This window comes from Triturus cristatus, chromosome 1_1 (assembly GCF_964204655.1).
Source record: "Triturus cristatus chromosome 1_1, aTriCri1.1, whole genome shotgun sequence".
NCBI lineage: Eukaryota > Metazoa > Chordata > Amphibia > Caudata > Salamandridae > Triturus > Triturus cristatus.
In genome coordinates this window covers 91,092,384-91,113,253 of record NC_140579.1, presented here as the reverse complement: position 1 = coordinate 91,113,253, position 20,870 = coordinate 91,092,384, and the positions used below count along the sequence as shown (strand labels likewise).

The window sequence follows — 20,870 nt, the reverse complement described above, 5'->3', positions numbered from 1 at the left end:
ATTAAAACATGAACTCCAACCAGCAATGTGGCGGCAGAAGGCAAGGCAAAGTGTGGACTACAAGATTACTGACATGGCAGGCACAAATGATGCGTAAATCTCTGCACATACATACCTGGCAGATCATCTTACCCTACCTTTAAAACTAGTGTTGGTCGGTGAATTCCAAATGATAGCAAATCAGAAAAAGACTGTCATCATCATTTTAATGCTGGCTTTAAATACATAGAAAAAAGCCTGCGCTGGAGGAGGTGGGGTGCCACAGTATCACACAGTGGAGTCAAGGACTCTGTGGCAGGCTTGTGCAGTGCGCAGATCTGCTGCTTGTGAAAGAATGGTCAAAAAGGATAGCCAAAAAAAGAAAAAATATATATTTTAAGCATATTTCAAACTCCCAGTAATACGAGAGCCTCTGATTTAGGGGGGGGGGGGGGGGGCAGGCAGAAATATGGGCTGGCCTGGCCCCGCTGTGGCTACGGCCCTGGGTGTGAAGGGAGAAAGTGGCGACCTGCCCTGCAAGCTTAACAAGGCAGAATAAAATCCCCTTTGGGCGGGGAGGGCCGTTGGGCGGGCAGGGCCCTGGAGCTCATCCAAAAAGACGCGTGACTTCAAACCGAAAGTGAAAGAGACAACACAGAAGCGGGGGAGAGCGGGGAGTCAGCAGTCGACGCCAAAGGAAGCAGAGACACGAAAGACAGAGAGTGAGAGACCAGGGGATGAGACAAACGGAGAGAGACCGAGCGAGAGATCAAGGGAAGAGACAAGAGGGAGAGACACAGCCTCAGAAGAGGCTGATAGACAGAGACTAGTGCACGGAGGCTGAGGAAAGACATAGAGACACCAGGTGAAGAAAGAGAAGGTGAAGAAACAGGCGGAGAGAGACCGGTCAAGGGAAGAGGCAAGAGGAAGAGACGAATCCTGACAAGAAAGAGTCTGACAGAGAGAGACTAGTGCAAGTAGACTGAGGAAAGACAGAGACCAGGTGAAGAAAGAGAAAAAGAAGAGCCAGCCGAAGAGAGACCGACCCAGAGAACACAAGAAGAGACAGAGAAAGAGAGAGAGATAAACAGGAGCCTACGGAGAAGCTAAAAAAAGAGAGACAAACTAAATAAGACGGAGAAGAGACAGCATTCAAGAAAAGAAAGTTAAGGGAAGAGATAGACGAAGGGAGAACTGTGCAGACACTGACGGAGACTGGCATAAGACTAACGAAGAGAGACAGGTGAAAGGTATATAATAAGAATAGTCAAAGACACAGAGGATGAGATACTAAGAGATGAGCCAGAGAAAACCAGACAAAAGACAAGCAATAAGAAGAGACAAACGAAGAGACATCTGGCAGAGAATAAGAGGGAAACATTATTAAGAGAAAGACGGACAGGTCAGGGTGGAGACGGGAAGTCGACGAAACATCGCTGTAGGCACCAAGTAACCCGGTTGTCGGCTTGTCCAGTCCGTGAAATCTGCTGACCGGAGGCTCGTGCGTCCACCATGCTCGCCAGGGGGGTCTCACTCACGCCCCCCGCAGGTGGCTTCAGCTTCGAGAACTGCCTCAGGTGAGACCCCCTAGTGCCGAGCTGGGCAGAACTGAGTAGATTTACGTCCTTAAAATGGTGGTTGCCTGCGGCCTTAGGAGCGAGTGACATCCACCATGGCCTGAGGGAGGGACTCACCTCAGGAACAAGACCCTCTCCTGTAAGGGTTGGAGGATTCAAACCCCTCACCGGAGAGTCCTAAGAGACCTCATGATAAACCAGGGCGGGGGCGGGGAGGGCCGGTGTCCCCTGCAAACCCCGGACTTTGGCCGTGCCTCTGAATACGGGTGACCCTCCCTGCTCGCTTCGAGCCCCCCCCCCCCATTAGGATCCGTGGTTTATAATGCTGCACACCGACCACCCCAAAAACCTCTGCCCCATGTCAGCATCATCCATAAGAAACTCTTTGTAACCAGGGCTGTCTCGCACTGTTTTGGCGCCATACTTCAAGCATGTGTGTTTTTGTGGGCAACACACCAATTTGTGTGTGTGGGACTCTCCCTATAATGCAATGCACCCTAAAATACGTACACAGAGAGGCGGAATAGAGTAACTTCTTGATTGGGGGGGGGGGGGGCATTCTTACCGTCTGGGTCTAGTTTGCAGTACACCTGCACAGGATCTCACGTGTTTCCGAGTCTGCATGCCCATTTACTGCAGGGACACCCCCCCCCCCAGCCACAATGGTTCCCTTGTACTTACCTCCATCTTGTAATGTCCCACTCAAATCAGGCTGGGGGAAGCAGGGTGCAGGTTATGTGAAGGGAAACAAACCCCCTTGAAAGCGGGGTACAGCCACGGGTAAGTACACATGAACATTAATCTCTCTCGCTCTCTCTCCCCCTCCCTTCTTCTCCTCCCCACCCCCCAACAGCTTGTCCTCCTGCACCTTCTCCCTTCCTGCAAGCAGGGCTGACCTTTGCTGAAATAGCGCCTGCGGGTGGTGCCAAATAATTTGGCATCCTCACTACTGCTTACTTATGCCTAATGGTCCAGGGCCGGACTGGAAACCGAAACCGGCCGGCTGCGGAGGCGGGCGGGGGGGGGGGGGGGGGGGGGGGGCGGGGCGGGGGATAGGGGGAGGGGGAATGCTAGTGTAATACTTTGTGCTGCTTTTGTTGCAGGGGGCCGACATTGCAAAACTGGCCCCGGTAACAAAAACATCCCCCAGGGGTCTAAAACCGGCCCACCGGTAAAATGCAGGGTGCCTGCTACGGCCAGTCCGGCCCTGCCTTCTGCCCCCTCCTGGGTTATAGGTCATTGCCAGGACTCTCCATCCATCCCTGGCCTGGTCTTTTCTTTCAATCTGACTCCAGGTGAAACCCATCTCATTGCAGTCAGCCCTGAGGACTCGGCACCAGGTGTTTCTGGGCCTTCCAGGTCAGGGCTTGCCTAGTGGTGTTTGTTGTGGATTTGCGGAGGGTGTGACCTATCCAGCCTCAATGCTGCAGATGAGTGAAATGAGGCCACAATAGGCCCCCTTTTATGTTCAGCGGTCAGTTTGAGCACCCCTTCGTTGGGCCCAGCTCGCCCATGGCAAAGGCTGGCCCGCCTGAAGGTATAGGCCCAGAAGTGTCGTCTGTTTGAGCATACCAAGCTTCAACTGAACCATCGACTTGGAGAGTGGTTGTTTACTAAACACTGTAACGAGAAAGATAGAACGCAGTGTAATGGAATTACCACTAAGCAATAAAACATGAATTTCTCATTTACTTCCTCGTTGCAGACATTTCACAGTAACGCATACCAAGGCATTCAGAGTAATGTATGCTCAACCAACACCTGGGAGGAACATAAAAGAGAGAAAGACGTAAAACAAATGCTGCTCTAGTGGGATTTATTCAAGTGTTTCCACCACTGATTTATAATTAAGGCTCCCGGTTTTATGGCATTTATTTTTTTAACATTTCCGTCTGTATTTATCCATATTTATTTTTGGGCCATTTTATCCATTTTTATTTTGTGTTTTCTCTATAAATGTAGTTGTAAAACTGTACATTTCCATATTTATTTAGCTGATAAAACACACGCTTATACTTTGGTGTCTGTCGTGATTTCGGTATTTAAACTGACAAATATTACGTAACAATATATCAACTATATATTAACATTATACCACAAATGTACATTGACATATGCCATTATTTAAAGAAATGTCATCCTGTGTTTTAATTTCCCATGCTGTCCATCTGCTCAGCTGTTAGGCTACAATTCAATAAAGACAGCTCGGAAGTCACTTAAAAAAAGCACAATTTTCTGTATTTATCCACTTTTAAAAATAAATGCAGACAGAAAACATATCGTTTTCTGTCTGTATCAGTAAAAATTCATAAAAATGCAAAACAAGGAGCCCTAATTATAATGCTATTTTTACTCCAAACTCACCATAATCCTTTCCATCATTGGATTTATAGTGCACGTGCAAACGTAGAAGGAACCGCCCAAGTCGCTGCCTTGCACATTTCCAAAAAAGATAGTCGCTGAACCTCCACCCAGGAAGCTGGCATCCCCTAGGTAGATCTTCCCTGTGCAAACCCAGGACAGGTTGACCCTTTCTCTTTGTAAGCAAGAGAGAAAGTGGATTTCACCCATCGATTCAGAGATTGTAGTCGGGAAGAGAAGTAGATTGATGCTTCTTTTATTTGGAGGGGAGAATTTCCTCCTTTTTATTAGACATAACAATGGGACTATGAAAAAACCTGCTGGAGATGATTGCGCAATGCATGATGAGGTAATACCGGATTTCACTGCTGCTCCCAATATTTTTTAACTGGTATGGACATAAAAATACGGTAAAATACTGGAACGGTGGCAATCCTAGGGGAGGGTCCTGTTCACCTGTGGTGATCTAGGTTTTCCCTCTCTTGAAGGCCCCTAATGGCCCACAGGGATGGCAGCTAGAGTGGTGGCGTGATCTGCATTGCCTACACACACATCAGGAGCTGGTGAGACGGCCGCTCCCCACTGGCCCCGGGGCGTCTCGCAATGTCTGACTTCATGACATGCAGAGCCTTGGGGAGTCTGCATGAAGCTGCTTGACAAGGCCTAGTACTTGGCGGTCCAGCTTTTGACTGCTTGAATCCAGTCCGTGCCTGGCCTACCACGGCCTCTCTCGGGTGGTATTAGCTGGCTCCGATCCATGTTTGGCTTGTCATGGCAGTGACCCCACTGGCCAGGGCCGGCTCCAGGGTCCTCAATCTGGGAGGGCCATGAAAACACCTGGGCGGGCCATCAAGATGCATGAGGGAAGCAGGCAAGAAACAACAAAGGCCTACTGGATACACGGACGGAGGTCATTGCTGCTCTCTGTATATAAAATACCCTCCCACATAAAACCAGCTAACTACTTGATGTTGGAGTTATTACAAGAATTAGAATTTTGGGTTGCTTATCAAAATCTTTGGCCAATCTTCAAACAGGCTTTCTTCAATGGCATATCACACAAAATCTTAGCCCTGTCTATGGTTGCAAATATGTTAATGCCGGGGAACAACTGTATGCTCGCTTCATTGACATCGAAGCGACATTTGTTGGAGTTGATAGGGACATATTGCGGATTAAATTTATTAGCTGCAGGCTTCCATACTGTCTGTTGCAAGCTGTCCAGCAGCTTTAAGTTAGATCCTTGGTTCAAATAAAGCTTAGCAGCGTCTCCACTTTATCCCCCAGGATCGATATTAATAAGGGGGTGCACCATGGCCGTGACCTCAGCCCTCTCTGGTTCAGCCTCTATGTGGCAGACGTCTGGGCTGCTTTGGCTATTATAGATCTCGAGCATCAAAGAGGGAATGGAGCTTGACACCAATATTACAGTACGCAGCGGACACAATCACACTGAACAGAATTAGCGTCAGCCTGCGTCATCAATCAAGCGCCCTCCATATATACAGCAAAAACAAGACCGCACTAAAAACAGCAAACACAGAGGGTTTAGTGTTTGGCGGAAAGGTCAAGAAAGCAGGGCAGTGGTGTATGACTCGTCAAGCAGTTGCCAAATTACCAGCCTACAGACACCTTGTTTTGGTTCAACGAAAAGGACAGTTATCATGACCAATGACCATTGCTAACCCTGAAAACGCATTCTTACTTAGGTGTGGTACGGATTTTGTACTCACCTCGCAGGCCCAACAGAAAAGGCGATGCTAGATGCAGCAAGGGCCATGTGTCTGTGCCCCTTGGCCTCTGCTGCAGAGGCGCATACAGGGAAACTCACAGAGATCAGTTGAGCTTGTTCAGAACATTGTTCAGGTTACCTAACTCCACCTGGTCTGAGCAAACTAGGATGGAGTTTAGTCTAACCAAGTGCATCCTGGGAATGAAGCTTTGTCCTGATTCACACCAGAGAGAGCGACATTAAAATCTCTGCTTCTGTCGGGGTTTCTTGGCTTAAGGGCTTCCCCCTTATTCCCACAGTTTATATTCATACTTGTATGCTAACTTTGCCCGGGCTCAATTTTAATTATGCTGGAGTAATCAGAGTAAATTCTGTAATATCTTGTTACTTTTCTGATGCAAAATGACTGAACATGTCACAATTACCATTGCTCATATAATTTTTAATAAATTGGGGCAAAGATGCTTATTGCAAGAGCACAGGAACAGTAAGCGAGTAGCAGCTGGCTGCTGCTGTTCGTGTTCTGTTGTATTTAGCGCTATTCTCTGAGAGCAAAGTGTATCCTCGGGTCCATTATGGACATCAGAGTGAATTTTGTGCTAAGAAAAATGTGCTAAATGCAGGGTTATCCTTTTGCGTAATCGCACACAATTTTGCTATAATTTTGCTGCAGCATACACTAGTTAGGCCCACCATGATACTAACATCATTGGATATGCAGCAGGTATGGAAAATTGGATTGGTGCATGGAGACGATCTACCTGACTGTAGGAGATAACCATCTTGCGTAATGTCCCCCTGATTTTGCCCTATCTGTTTTGCAGGTTTTAGAACTCTGTGCCCTCTAGCAGAGCTAACCAGTAGTAACATACCTGTGCTCCCCGAAAACATTGTTAAATTGTCTTTTTGCTAAATGGAACATTTAATTTGCCTATAAGCCCCTAGTATATGGTTTAAAGTGCACCAGGACCTGGAAGTAAAATGCTGTTTGTGGACTGCAGCACCTATTGTGACATCCACTACAGTGGCAGGGAAAACATGCCTTCAGGCGAACCTGGTGTAGCCTGACTGTTCCTACATGGGGTTGCTTGACTGCTAAAATGCAACCTGTTAAAGTCACCCTTTTTGACAGGAGAAATCCTTCCTAGTAAATATTAATTAGTTAGCCCTATGTGGGCATTGTAGCTCAAAATGCAGGGTGCATGGTGTTTAAAAGTAGGACATGTAGAAATTTTAAGTTAAGATGTCCTTACAGTGACTAACACACAAACGCTATTTTCACTGAAGGATGCCTGGCTGGCCTGTATAGAAACACTGAGAAGCGATATTACATATCCATTTTCCTATCCACAATTAGGGACCAGCTAGAACAATGATTGAACAACCAGTTTAATTTTTATTTTGAAACCCAATACAATGGTAAAGTCGCATGTTTAATAAATGTTGAGGAAAGTTACTTTTTTCCTGTCTGAAGCTTTAGGAGCCTAATTTTCATCAGCTCTCCAGCAGTAATTGAGTGAGTGATTAGCCCTGATGAGTTGTGAAAACTGCTCTTAGAGCAGAGACAAAGGCTTGGGTGTGGGGAGGTGTTTTTGTTCCTCTGACAGGAAGACTAGTTTATGGGGGCTCAGAAACTTAAATTACTTCAAAGGAGGGAGGAGCCTAGCACTTGACCAAGATGGCCGCGTGAGCTTTGAGCTCCCGACACCCTCGTGCCCTCCGTCGTCTATCCTGTATATAATCCTGTTTGTATGCATGGCATCGTGTAGATGACTTGTCAGGGAGGTGATCGATGCCACCCGAGGTCGAATCGCCCACCGGGAACCGGAGTTATGCATGGCGGAAGATTGAGGCCTATCTCCGAGGGATGCCAGGGGCTCGAGTTGGCAGGATGCCCGCTCTCTAATTGAACAACAGCGGCTAGGCGAGGTGTGAACTGCCGGACGGAGGTCCCTATCCTTTCACTTTCACTTTCTCGCCCTTTGTCTGCCCAGCCCAGGGAGTGCTCCCGTCTGCTTTATTATCATTTGGACGCTCTGCATGCCACACTGGCGACCCATCGTAAGACGGAGCACTCCTGATCTCTCTCGCTGAGAGAGGGCAGTCCTGTTTGAACCGACTTGCTTGAGCCCACCATGTCGGGCAAAGCAGAGGTGGACCGGCCGAAGCCCAAGGCCACCAGGCGGGGAGCCTACACTCAAGCCAATAACATGGACCGCTATGCCCAGCAGAAGGGGTCACCGGGTGCACCGAGCCAGTCCCCGGACACACAGAAGACAGCCTCACCCTTGGCCCCGGAGCTCTCACTGCAGGATGTCATGGGTGCACTCGACGGGCTGCAGACGTCGATTGGGAGACAGTTTGATGCCCTGGCGCACAAAGTGGATACCATCTTGGTGGATGTTAATCTGATCCGCGCGGATTTGGGCAAAACAAATGAACGGGTCAAATCCCTGGACATCAAGACCACGGGCCTCGCCGATGATGTCTCGGACCTGCAGACCGAGGTCCGTAAGTTGCGGACCGAGAGTGATCTCGCCGCCCGTCGGCTGGAGGACTTCGAGAGCCGGGCCAGGCGCAACAACGTGCGCGTTATCGGGGTCCCGGAGTCCTCGGATGAGACTTCAGTGGACCTGCTCGTGGAGGACTTGGTGCTCAATCATCTGCAGCCTAAGGGTCTAGGGAAGTTCTTCGCAGTTGAGCGGGCCCATAGAGTGCCGGGTGGGCGGCCCAAGGTGGGAGCCACACCGAGGCCGATCGTCGCCCGGCTCTTTCATTTTCGAGACCGGGACGCTATCCTGCAGGCCTCGAGGGTCTCCTTCCAGAACGCGTCGGTGAATTTCTATCCTGACTTCACCCAGCAGGTGCAGAGGCAGCGGCAGGGCTTCCTGGGGGTGAAGAGGAGGCTTCGGGAGAGGGAACTGAAATACGCCATGCTCTTCCCTGCCAGACTACGTGTGGTGTTTGAAGACCGAACATTCTTCTTTGAGTCGCCTGCCATGGCGGATGAATGGCTGGACGCTCTGCCTCGACGACGCACGGAAGAGGACTCTGCCGTAGACGGGGACAGTGGCCGGGATGAACAAGGTTGATGTCTTCGGAACCGGGCTGACTCGGATTGACTTTAGATAATGACTTGCAGTAAATACGGAGGTTGTGGGAGGACGAGGGGAGCTCTTTCCTCCCTTAGGGTACTTTTTGTAGATTTTGGGTTTGGTAGGGCGACAGGCACATTGCAAGTTGGTGGGGCTTTGTAAGCTGCAGCAGGGGTGCAGGGTGGGGGGGGTTTCCGGGATTTTGGGTTTGTTGTTGGGGGGTTTGTTTCCGCAAGGCATAGTGATTATTTCCAGGACTGTTCCATGGTGGCTCTTCGGGTGTGGGGTGGGCCTCTTTACGTTTGGGGATGGGGGGTAGGGGTTTAAGTGTTATAAGCTGGAATGTTAATGGTTTGGGGGATCGCATTAAGCGTGGGATTGTTTTGCAATTCTTGAAACGGTCATTGCCGGATGTTGCCCTGCTGCAGGAGACGCATCTTATAGGTAATACGTGCTATGCCCTGAATAGGAAGGGTTATAAATTCATAGCTCCTTCGGGATTCTCCTCCGGGTCCAGGGGTGTGGGCATCCTAGTCAGAGCCTCGCTGCCATTTGAGGTGGACTCCACCATTGTTGATGATAGGGGGAGGTTTGTGGCGGTGGCGGGGCGGTGGGAAGGAAGAACTTTGGTTTTAGTTTCGGTGTATGTCCCGCCGGCCCTGCAGGCCTCCACGTTCACAGATCTGGGTAGGGCCCTGCTGGATATCCCGGGGGGTATGCTTGTAGTGGGAGGTGATTTCAACGCTGTTGGCTCCGGCCTGCTGGATAGATACCCGCCCAGAGACACTGGGGGGGCTCAGAAGTGGCTTCCAGACTTTCTAGATACGCTTGGCCTGATAGACTGCTGGAGGCTCCGGCACCCCACACAGAGCCAATACACTTTCCACTCCGGGGCGCATGGTAGCCTTTCCAGGATTGACTACCTACTCACCCTGGCTGCGCATGCCTCATTGGTGTCTGAGGCCAGGCACATGGCGCGTGGTATATCTGACCATTCGCCGGTGTGGGTCAGGCTGGATCTGGGCCGAGAGGGAGGGGGAAGGGTGGCCCCTATCAACCCTTGGTATTTCTGAGACCCCAAGATGCGCAGCGCGCTGGTAAAGACAGTAGATAATTTTTTCAAGGACAATCAGGGATCCGTGGACTCGGCAGTGTTGCTGTGGGAAGCATTTAAGACCGTGCTACGAGGGGAAGCCCTCTCCCCTGTAGTGGCTGCCAAGCGGCGGAGAGATGGCGAGGTTTTGCAGGTTGAGGAGGAGATCGCGGCTTTGGAGGGAGCGCTGGAGGAGGAGGTTACAGAGGCCTCCCTGCATGAGCTGTTCTTGAAGCAATCCGAGTATAAGGACCTGGTGACGAATGCCGCTAAGAGCCTCGGTAGGGAACAGCAGGGCCGTCTGTATGATGTTGGTGACAAGGCCGGGAAACTCCTGGCTTGGCTGGACAAAAAAGAACGGGTCAATAGAGTAGTGCCGGAGTTGACGGGAGAGGGGGGAGAGGTGATTGTGGAACCTGAGAGGATTGTGCAGTGTTTCTCGGACTATTTCCGTATGGTCTATGCCTCAGTGTCGGACAGGCCGCCCGAGGACTCGCGTGACCTCCTGCGTGATATCGCATTGCCCTGTCTCTCTGATATAGATAGGGACGATCTAGACGGCGACATAACGGTCGATGAGGTGGCGGGGGCTATCCGCGCGTTGAACTCGGGCAAGGCCTCGGGTCCGAACGGCTTGCCGGTCGACCTGTACAAGCTGTTTCCGGATAGGGTTGCCCCTCACCTGCGCGCCATGTTCGTGGAGGCGCGGGGGAGTGGGGCCCTCCCGTTGGATCAGCGACTGGCGACGATTGTGGTTATACACAAAGAGGGCAAACCCCGAGATAAGTGTGCCTCATATAGGCCTATCTCACTCCTTAACGCAGAGCCGAAAATTCTGGCTAAAATCCTGGCGGCCCGGTTGATTAGGGTACTCGGTGACTTGGTCCACCCGGATCAATCCGGATTCATCCCGCACCGTAACACAGCGTTAAATCTTCGGCGCCTTCATGGTGTAATCGCCAGGGCGGGCACGCTGCATGAACCAGCTATTGTGGCGTCTCTCGATGCCACGATGGCCTTTGACACGGTGGAATGGGCATATTTGTGGGCCGTGTTGACCAAGTTCGGCTTTGGCCACGGTTTTGTGAGCTGGGTGAGGTTGCTGTATGAGGGCCTTTTTGCGAGTGTGGTGGTAAATGGCCGGGCGTCGACTCCGTTTCAGCTTGGGAGGGGTACTCGGCAAGGTTGTCCCCTGTCGCCATTGTTGTTTGCCCTCGCCCTTGAGCCGCTGGCTGCGTGGATACGCTGGCACCCGGATATACGGGGACTTAGATGGTCGCCTGAACACGAGGACCGTATATCGCTCTATGCTGATGACATCCTGTTGTATCTTGCCTCACCCAAGAAATCACTTATAGTGGTCTGTGACGTACTCACATCTTTCGGTAGGAACTCGGGTCTCGTTATCAACTGGAGTAAATCGTATTTATATGTTCTTAGTGGCGAGGTTCCACCGATCCCTCGAACTTGTTCGATCCAGGTTGCTCAGCAGGGCTTCCTGTATCTGGGGATCTTTATCTCCATGGACGCTGCCGTGCGATATGAGAGGAACCTGCTCCCCCCCCTAGCGCGCCTGAGGCGGGATGTGGAGGGCTGGCGGAGACTGCCGGTCTCCCTCGTTGGGCGCGCGGCCCTGTTCAAAATGAGGTCTCTTCCCCGGTTCCTCTACGCCTTGCAGAATACTTTGGATTGGGTACCGGCCAACTACTTTCGGGAGGTTGAAGGCCTCCAACGAACGTTGCTGTGGGACGGGCGGCCGCGAATAGCTATTGCAAAGTTGACGCTCCCATGGTACGACGGGGGTATTGCGCTTCCAGACATCCGACGGTACTATTGGGCCACCCAGCTGAGTGCGATTAATCATGGGTTTTATGGCCCTGCCCTCAGCCCTGGGTATGCCATGGACAGGTGGTTGCTGCGTGGTGGTAACTATTACAGGGCATTGTATTCGCGGTCCCTGGACTCGTCCCTCACGGGGCCCACTGGTGTGGCGGTGCGTGTGTGGAAGATGGCAACAGACTCGCTGGGCTGGAAGGATAGGCTCACCCTCGCTACCCCGCTGTTTGAATCTGAGAGACTGGGTAGGCTTTGGCACACAAAAGGCTTTGACAAATGGGACTTGATCGGCATCTCCAGGGTCGGAGATGTCCTGATTAAGGGGAGGGTGAAGTCCTTTGAAGAGTTGCAGAAGGAGTATGAGCTGGGGCCATCTGAGTTTTTCCGCTATATTCAGGTGCGTCACGCCCTCCGATCAGTCCTCATAGAGGGTGAGAAGGTGCCTGAGTCCTCTCCTTTGGAGGACCGGGTCCTTGATGGCCATATGCCCGAGAGCACGATCTCGCTCATCTATAAGAAACTGATCAACGTCCGGGCGGATATGCTTCTGGGGTTGAGGGACCAGTGGTCTAGGGATGGCCTCGAGTTGGATGACGAGGATTGGCAGTCTGCTGTTTCCTCTCCTAAGGAGGTTGCGATCCCGTCGCGTCTGAGGCTGGTGCAGCTTAAAATACTGCATCGAGTGTATGTGACGGGGACAAAGCTGGTTCACATGGGATTCTCGGAGGACGGCCTGTGCAGGAGGGGATGTGGTATGGTGGGTACTTTCCTGCATATCATTTGGGAATGTGGGGTCATCATGGAATTCTGGAGGAGAGTCCATGCAGTGATGGGGGAGGTGACGGGCATTGCTATGCAGCCGGAAGCGCGGTGTTGTCTCCTGAATGTCTGGGGGCCCACTGATCATAATGCGGCGCAGACCCAATGGGTGACTCTGGGTAACATGGTCGCTAAGAGAGATATAGCGCGATTGTGGGGATCCGTGGGGCCCCCCACATTGACCGCGTGGAAAGAAAATATGGACTGGAGTATGCTAACGGAGAAGACGGTATATTGTGCTAGAGGCCGCCCTCGGAAGTGGCACGCCATCTGGGGGCGGTGGAATCAATACAGGGGGGGAATTTGTCTTGCCCCTGATTTGGATTCCCCCGAGGAACAGCTTTCCTCCTAACCTTCTTTCCAGCTCAGTATGGTTAATGGACTTCTTTGGCCTCTGCTGTCCCCCTTCTTCCTCCTTTCACAGTACTGTAAATGGTAGATGATTGGGGTCCTGCCTCCCCTGGGGGGCTATCACCATGGGCATTCAGTGTTCTTGCCTTGCTGGGGGTGGTTGTGTGTTTTGTGTTTATTTAAAAATGGAATCTTTGCACTACTCCTTCACTGTATTGTGGACGCGTCTCTGTTCCTCTTTATCGTAGCTGCCGAACCTCCGGGTTGTCGGCTGAATAGCTGTGTCCAGACTTTTGCAAATAAAGGTTTTTATAAAAAAAAAAAAAAAAAAAAATTACTTCAAAGGGGTCTACCCTGTCACGTGCAAATGTTAGGTGACACCTGGAAAGGCCCCCAGCCCTTGTCCTCCCAGTTAGGAAGGCACCAAACCTAGTGGGCAGTGAGTTGTCCCCTGAGCTGGTTAAGAGTGACCACAAAGGAGAGGACTGTTCATTACCCTGGCTGCACTTCTGGGTGAGCACACAGGCTTTGCACAGGGGATAAGGGTTTTCCCATTGTGTACTGTAACAGTGAGGCACACTGTGGAATTGTGTGCAGTAGGGCAAACGGGAACTGCTGCAAAAGTGGATAGGGTTACCACCAGGAACTTTTATCCATTGATTTGAGAAGGACCAATAGTCTTTGAGATGGTGGCCTCTGCTGGAATGAGTCTTGACACTTCGTTGTGTCTACCTGGACATCTCCTACCAGCCCTGAGAACCTAGGACTTGTAAGTTTTTGACCTTAAAGACCTCCAGACGACCAGGGCAAACCACCCCTACCTATTCGTCCAAGGCACAACCTTGCTGGGCTAAGAAATTAGGATTCTCCCACTAATAGTTTCTCCGCAGTAGCAAATATGATTCAGTGGGCCCTCGTGAGAAGGTATGTGGCCTCATGCGATCCACGGTCTAACACAGCCTGCTGCCTGGCCCCACTGAAGGATTCCGAGCTCTAAAAAAGAGAGTAAGTCTGAGGAAAGAAATCTTGATTAGGTGAAATTGTTAAAAGTATTCAGTGGTTAGAGGATATCCCTGTGCATGAATTTAAAATTTTCCCAATCTGAGCATTTTCCACCGAAAGCAACGGCTTCAGTGGAACATAGACCAATGCCTAACTGACTTTGTGAAGAATTCTTCAAATACAGCCTGCTACCTTGCCGTGCTGAAGGAGTTTGACTTCCATTTTTAAGACTAAATCCCAAGGGAAAACCTCCGATCATGTCGAACCTCGTTGGTTTAGCAAATTCGCACTCAATCGCGGTCAGCCTGACATTTCACCTAGGTCCCGGTCTACCACAACCATTGACTAGAAGTGTCGCTTTGCATTTTCATATGCTATTGGGCCTCAAATCTTTAAAAAATCAAATCTGGTTCTCCGGATTTGATTTTTGTTTATTTTAGTGTCATTTTATTAACTATAATGTTGTCTATTTTTCTAATTCGGTTTGGGATTTGTATTGCTTGAGGATTTGACTTTATTGCTGTTTTGGTAGTGAATAAATATTTCACACTTTGTCCTAAATTACGCCTGCTCTCTCTGGACTTAAGCTACCCGGGGGTCGAGCTCAACCTAACTGAGTGACTTCAATGGTTCACCCTGGACAGAAATTGTGATTGTTCCTTGTGGTGAGTAGTCACTCACCCTAAATAAATGATCTAAATTATTGCAGTTATTGTGTACATCATTACAAAAATACATTTTACACACACTTAGGCACACAGAGATTAAGAGACTGATTTAAATCTTGCTTTCTTACTGCCGTCCCACTGCGGCGGTGGTCCCAAGTACTCCGTCAATTTGACGCTGGTCCGCCCGCCGTATTTAGATTTTGTGGCAATAGACATGAGACCGGTGCGGTGGCGGTCTTATCAGCTGGCTAGCAGTACTCCATTGCCATCAGGCCAGCGCCGAGCCGATTTAGATGTTCCCATTTAGCTGGCGATGTCCTGGTGGCAGAGTCTTGATGTATTGAGGCAATGGTAGCGTGGAGACAGGTAAGTACTACTCATTTACATCTCAGCACACATATATGTTGTGTATATTTCAATATGTACATGTAGGTAAAGTGTATTGACCATTGTTTTTACATATAGCATTGCACACACCAATGAGTGTACATGCACACAAACCACAAAAGCATATCTTAGAATCTGGCGACAAAGGGTTGGCTGAACGTCGTGGTCAAGTAGCAGCAGGACAGGGAGGACGTGGATAACGGCGTTAAAGATGGAATCGGTGGTCTGGCCCCGAAAAAAAGGGTATTTTTCACCTTTTTTTCTTTGTTTCCACCAACCCGGGCTTGGAGGTTGCTCCACTACAGTTGCCTCCCGGAAAGGCACTTTGTTATCTGGACGGAGGAAATCTCGGCGGAACTTCCTCCAACAGCTGTTTTAGTCGCTGACGTCGTCCGTGCAGGAGACAGATCCTGGCGGAGTCGGCGGGACTGTGGCAATCTTCCCTCCAATGCGCAGCCAACATCTAAGTCGGGCAGGCGGACTGCAAAGGCGGCGGGTGGGAAGACCGCAAAAAAATCGACTGCGAGACCAGTCCCGCCAAGATCTAAATCAGACCCTTAGTGATTTGGGCCGAATCACACTTTGTTGAGTCTAGCGCCAAGGCCGGGATTCAGACGAATACGTTTTCACAGGAAACTGATCTTCTTCACTTATGTCAGAGTTCATAAATCCATGCATCAAACCTACTAATTTCTCACCTTTTGTGGTGTCAGGGAATGCTAACGATTGAGATTTTTAATACAATGCGGACAAATAACATTGATGAGAACACAAGATGATTTATAGTTAGGAGGGAGATAGGTTCCTCTTGCCAAATTTTTTGTGAAACCAGTAAATGATGCATTGTAATGGATAATGGACAAGAAACACGGCTTAAAACAATAGGAATTAAACCCCATTTTACATGAGATTCAGTGTCTCAAAGGTACGGTTCATTTAAAGTTCTTGCCGCAATGACAGTTTTCTTATAGAGGTATGGTTTTAGAAAAAGGCACAAAAGAGAATGATTTGAAAATTCATTTAGAAAAAGGGAGGTTTAAAGCATCTGGCTGACTTTGTAAGGGGGCAAAGGATGGGGCAGACTAAGCCACATGGCAAACACCAAAATAAGTATTCCTTGGCATGCGATTAACTCTGACCCAGCCCTATCAACCTTTCAGAGACGATAACTGTTTCATCATTGAACAGCCGTGGGTAGGTTGCCACCCTGCAGTATTGTTTCTGGTCTAGCATGCATTTTTATGCAACTGGGAAAATGAAATTAGACCGCATTTTTCTATTTCATGACAAAGTTAAAACAGCACAGTCATGAACTAACCACTTTAAAGGTGTTTTACAGTTTTCTATACTATTCCTAAGCGATCGTTAATCCAAACAGGGGAGAACTACCAGGTTAAAAAAGAATACAAACACTACCAATGCAAGAGGACGAAAATACGGAACGTCCCTCTCCGCTACTGGTTACGGCACAGAAGCCATTTTATTTGTAACTGTCCCGGATCCATGAGGGGGCAGTTACATTTGATCACTTACACAGAACACAAACCTTCTTCTACATCTGTACGAAGATTTACTACCCTAGAAGACCTTATCTTAAGCCCTGATGAAGTTTACACCAGTTGGACGAAACGCGTCGGCTGTTTGGCTGTTGTTTTTTGACCAAGAAGAATAAAGAACAATTTATATAATACATACAGTGGACAGACAGAATTATTTCTGGTGCAGGTGGTGCTTTCCACTTTTGCGTTAAGTTGTCATTGGTCTAGGAGACTGCTCCTTGGAAACGGCAGGAGCAGTGGAGATGCACACCGTGTGAGCTATAAGACTCACAATTTTGGGACTCTTTTGGGGTAATAAGTGGTGGGGAGGTGCTTCACAATCACACAGTTATGTGTTTGTCTGGTTTGCTGTTTCAAGGTATTGGGTGTAAAAAAGAATACAGAGAAGTCTACACATTATATGCAGGCACCAGCTTAGGGCCTTTCAAGAATCTCCTTAAGGAAAGAAATTGCCATTTTTCTCAGAAAACAAGTAACCTTTTCAATTGGTATTTTACCGGTCAAGGTCTTGATCCGGGAAAAAGTTTCCCTGGCGGATATTGAGAGTGTCCCATCCTCGTGGGCAAATAAAGAAAACCTTGAATATGTTGCAGCAAAAAAGTGCTTTTCCCTCAGCTATCATGTGAGTGAGATGCTAGGCACAGAGGACAGGAGCAGGCACATGTCAAACATTGAAAAAGAAACACAAATCACTCTTCTGCATGGGCCTTGGGAAGTCCACTGGGTTCCCTTGGATGGGCCTGGCCACCTGTCTCTCCTCTAGAGCTGGGCCTATTGCTGGCCACATACGCTACTCTTCTACCTCTGGCAAATTAGCTCTCAACCCCCTCAACAGTCTGGAAACAAATCTCTCTCTCTCTCTCTCTTTCTCTTTCTCTTTCTCTTTCTCTTTCTCTCTCTCTCTCTCTCTTGCGCTCTCTCTCTCGCGCTCTCTCCCTCTCTTTCTCTTTCTCTCTAACTCCCTCCGGCCAATGTACATTCCAACAGCCAATCAGACTCCGGCCATTCAATGTCAATCATCCAGCACTTCATTTTGCATCATTCCTTCCAGTACAATGTCAGTTTCTGTAAAGCCTAAAAACACATGGCTTGTCTCGTGCTCAGCTGCTAGGGCACGTGCTGCAGTCAACACCTTTCCTTTATACACACTTCCACATACCAGCAGGGGTGGTGGGCTTACACAGTTAACTAATAAGTATTTACATCTGACCCCAGTCCGTTAGCGGTGCCATTGAGTGAGTCCAGAGGCCGTTTAGTTTGTGTTGTGATCTAGACAGTGTCTTTTATCTGCAATGCGCATTCTGTGTGTGGACTCTCTTCTGCTCCCAATTTTGCCTCTGTATAAAACTTGCAGGAATTCTTTAGAAAGGGGGAGGTCGTTTGTAAGATGGTTACTGTCAAATTTCTGTGCTTGATTATTTTCTATATTTTCTTAAATTACCATCAACTGTACTGGTCATTCCGTACAAGTGTAAATGACTCATGTTTTTGGCAGCCTAACGCTGGTGTCTTGTTGTTGGCGGCCACCACAAACAAAGGGTGGTGGGATGGGTGGATGGAACGCGGGAGGGGGAGCGCGTGGGGGGTATCACACAGGCGGGGGATAGTAATAATATATTTAAAAAAAGAACTTACCTAAAGCCGCCGGCTGCCTCCCGTGTCGTGACTCCTGTCCTCTTCGTGGTCCCAGTAGCGCCTGGGACAGACTCCCATCCAATCCCGGTGCTGCAGAGCAGTGCAGGGATTGGCCTGAGCAGCCTGGAAAGACGCTCTGCTCAGACCAGGGAGGCTGTGGGGTTTCTCCAGCCCAGCTCTTCCATGCAGCCGGGCTGGAGAAACCTAAGTACGCATTTGTGTTTGGCCGGCCGGAGGCACATAGCACTCCTCCTCCCATGCCTCGACTCCGTCCCTTTTATTTTTCATTTGCTGGCTCTGAGCCAGGCAGTGGGGCAATGCTCCTCCGCCATTGCAGAGGAGCCTCCGCTGTAAAACAAGACTTCCCAAAACGCTGAAGAAGTTCTAAATATTGTGCAAATGGGTGCAGTAAATGATAGTCCATCATGGCCATTCCTGCAATATATACGGATATATTATAAAACATACTGGCTCATTAGTTACTGAAAATGAGGCACAGACTCAAAAAGTCAGGGCTGGGGGAGGGAAAGCTGGAATTTCAGCTCAGCTTTTCTCATATCACAGTCTAAAATGTACGAACTTGTTGTGCCCTCCCCCATATGTACACTATACCTGGGCGTAATTCGCAGAGTTTTGCTATGCGGAACTCTGCGAAGTTACAAAAGTTCCGCGAGTGGCTGAGTGCAGTGCGAACTGCAGTTTGTGCTGGTATTCCTGCTGCTCGGGTAGAAATTCTACCCGAGCGGCAGCTCGTGCTCGCGAACTTACCGTTCAGGATCGCAAACTTACCATTTGCGATCGCGAGCAGGGAAAAAGCGCCGCTATACATCGCGAAGCAGTGTTTTCTGCACTCCGCAAGCTCCGCGGAGTGCAGAAAACTCCGCGAACGGAGCGAAGTTCACCGCCCAGGCCTAATGTACACTAAGTATTACATTTCTGTCCCTCCGAAATAAGGAGTTCTCAGTATTACAAATGCAAAAGAAGCAGGCACCTGTCTTCTGAAAACTGACTGCTCCGTAATTGTTCTACGGTTTTGGAAAAATCTAGAAAGATGACTTCTGCAAAAAGGCTAACTTGACGTTCTTGTAAAAAAATAGTAATTTAAAGTCAGTAATCACAATTTTAATTTCTGGAATGAAGTTGTCATATTTTATTTTGATATTATTAGTATTAATGTTATTTTTTTTTAAATAAGGTAATAACACTTTTGTTTTAATGACAATAATTTGGGTTTACGAAATTTTTGTGAGCCCGGCTCAAGACGAAGAGCCAAAGGCAGCTTTTTCCAGGCCTGGGCAGTAAACACAGACACAGCCTTGCCCCCTAGGCATAATTCACAAAACTTTGGAATGGTAATTTGGCCAGCAGAAGACCACCATGGAAGTCTGGAGGGACAGAAGACCACCATGGAAGTCTGGAGGGCAGAAGAAGTCTGGAGGGCAGAAGACCACCATGGAAGTCTGGCGGGACAGTATATGTTTAACGTATCTGAGACATATGAGCCCCGCGTTGCATGATATGGAGCTTTGTGGGCATCTCCCCTTCATAGGCAGCCAATAAAGCTGTCTAATAGGAGGAAACACTCATATTTTCTCTTAACAGAGATTTGTCTGGCTGCTGCATTCTGTATAGGTTGTAACCTCCTGGTAAGGTACTCAGTGAGCCCGATATATAGGGCATTTCAGTAATCCAGTCTATTAAGGGCCAAGGTTTTAACAATGATGGAGGGTTTCGTTGGTTTTGAGGAAGATTGGCGCTCAGGCGTGCGCGACGTGGGTGTATCTAGAAAAGGGTTAGTTACGGTGCTGACAGGTCAGGGGAAACAAACCCAAGGAAATAACCCCTGCATCTGAGTGGGTCAAGACCCCCCCAAAAGCTAAACATGAAGTCCTGTGCAGACGTGTTAGGGTAACGCTTTGGGTATGCCCAATGTAGATCAAACAGATATCAAAATCTCATGTTTTTGGAAATTATAAAGGTCGGCATTAGGTGTATCGTAAGCAAATTTTCTTTATATATGTAAATTCGGACCAATACACAACGAAAACAAATAAGCCGACACGTGTTTCGTCACAATGTGTAGCGTAATGACTCTTCAGGGCTGTTTGTGATGTATGGCAAAAGAGTGGAGCCGAGTAGCGGCACGGGTAAGGTCAAAGCACGGCGGAAGGGAGGTGGGAACCTTCCTTCGTAGAATGAAGGGGCGGTAAGCCAAACAAACCGAACGGGTGCGTAGGGTTACAATCTGGTCAGAGTGAGTAGGATCTCGTTTGCGGGATCGGCGTGTTCTCCAGTGTGAGGGCCAAGGCTTGCCCCAGCACTTGTCTGGAATACTGTGGATCACCTTCCTAAGTTGTCTCAAGAGTAGGAAACAAGTTGACATGAATTTGTTAATTTGCACCTGCCACTTTAGAGTTGTTTAAAAGAATGAAAAACGCTTTTTTAATGAATTTGATATTGTTTTAATGTATTGTATCTTTTATGGCTGTGTTCAACCTGTTGTCAAATAGAATTCGTAAGTTCCTGGCTGAAGTTGCGGGTGCCGGGCATTCACCCAGAGAATGAGGCCACCACTCCTAGGACCAGATGGAGGGATTCCCAAAAATGAGAACTTCTGCCTGATCAGAATGAAGGCAGAGATAGTTGTGATTCTTCCAGCTGGCCAGTTTAACTATGCAGCGCCTGAACTGCGCCTGAATTAGTGAAATGTCGCCTTCCATGCGGATAGCCGTTGTTGACCATAGCTTGCCCGTTTCTATCCCTTCCACAAAGACAC

The 20,870-nt window shown here is 49.0% G+C and overlaps 1 protein-coding gene across 2 annotated transcripts in view; it reads left to right on the top strand.

The window, feature by feature from the left end:
* The first annotated feature begins 633 nt into the window (after positions 1-633).
* The window catches only part of LOC146869576 (proteasome subunit beta type-7-like), a 77,121-nt gene continuing 56,884 nt past the window's right edge, over positions 634-20,870 (top strand). For both annotated transcript variants that reach the window (XM_085606488.1, XM_085606475.1), the window contains exon 1: positions 634-1,556. In XM_085606488.1, coding sequence (XP_085462614.1) covers positions 1,492-1,556 — 65 coding nt within the window. In that variant the 5' untranslated portion in view covers positions 634-1,491. The remainder of the gene's footprint in view (positions 1,557-20,870) is intronic.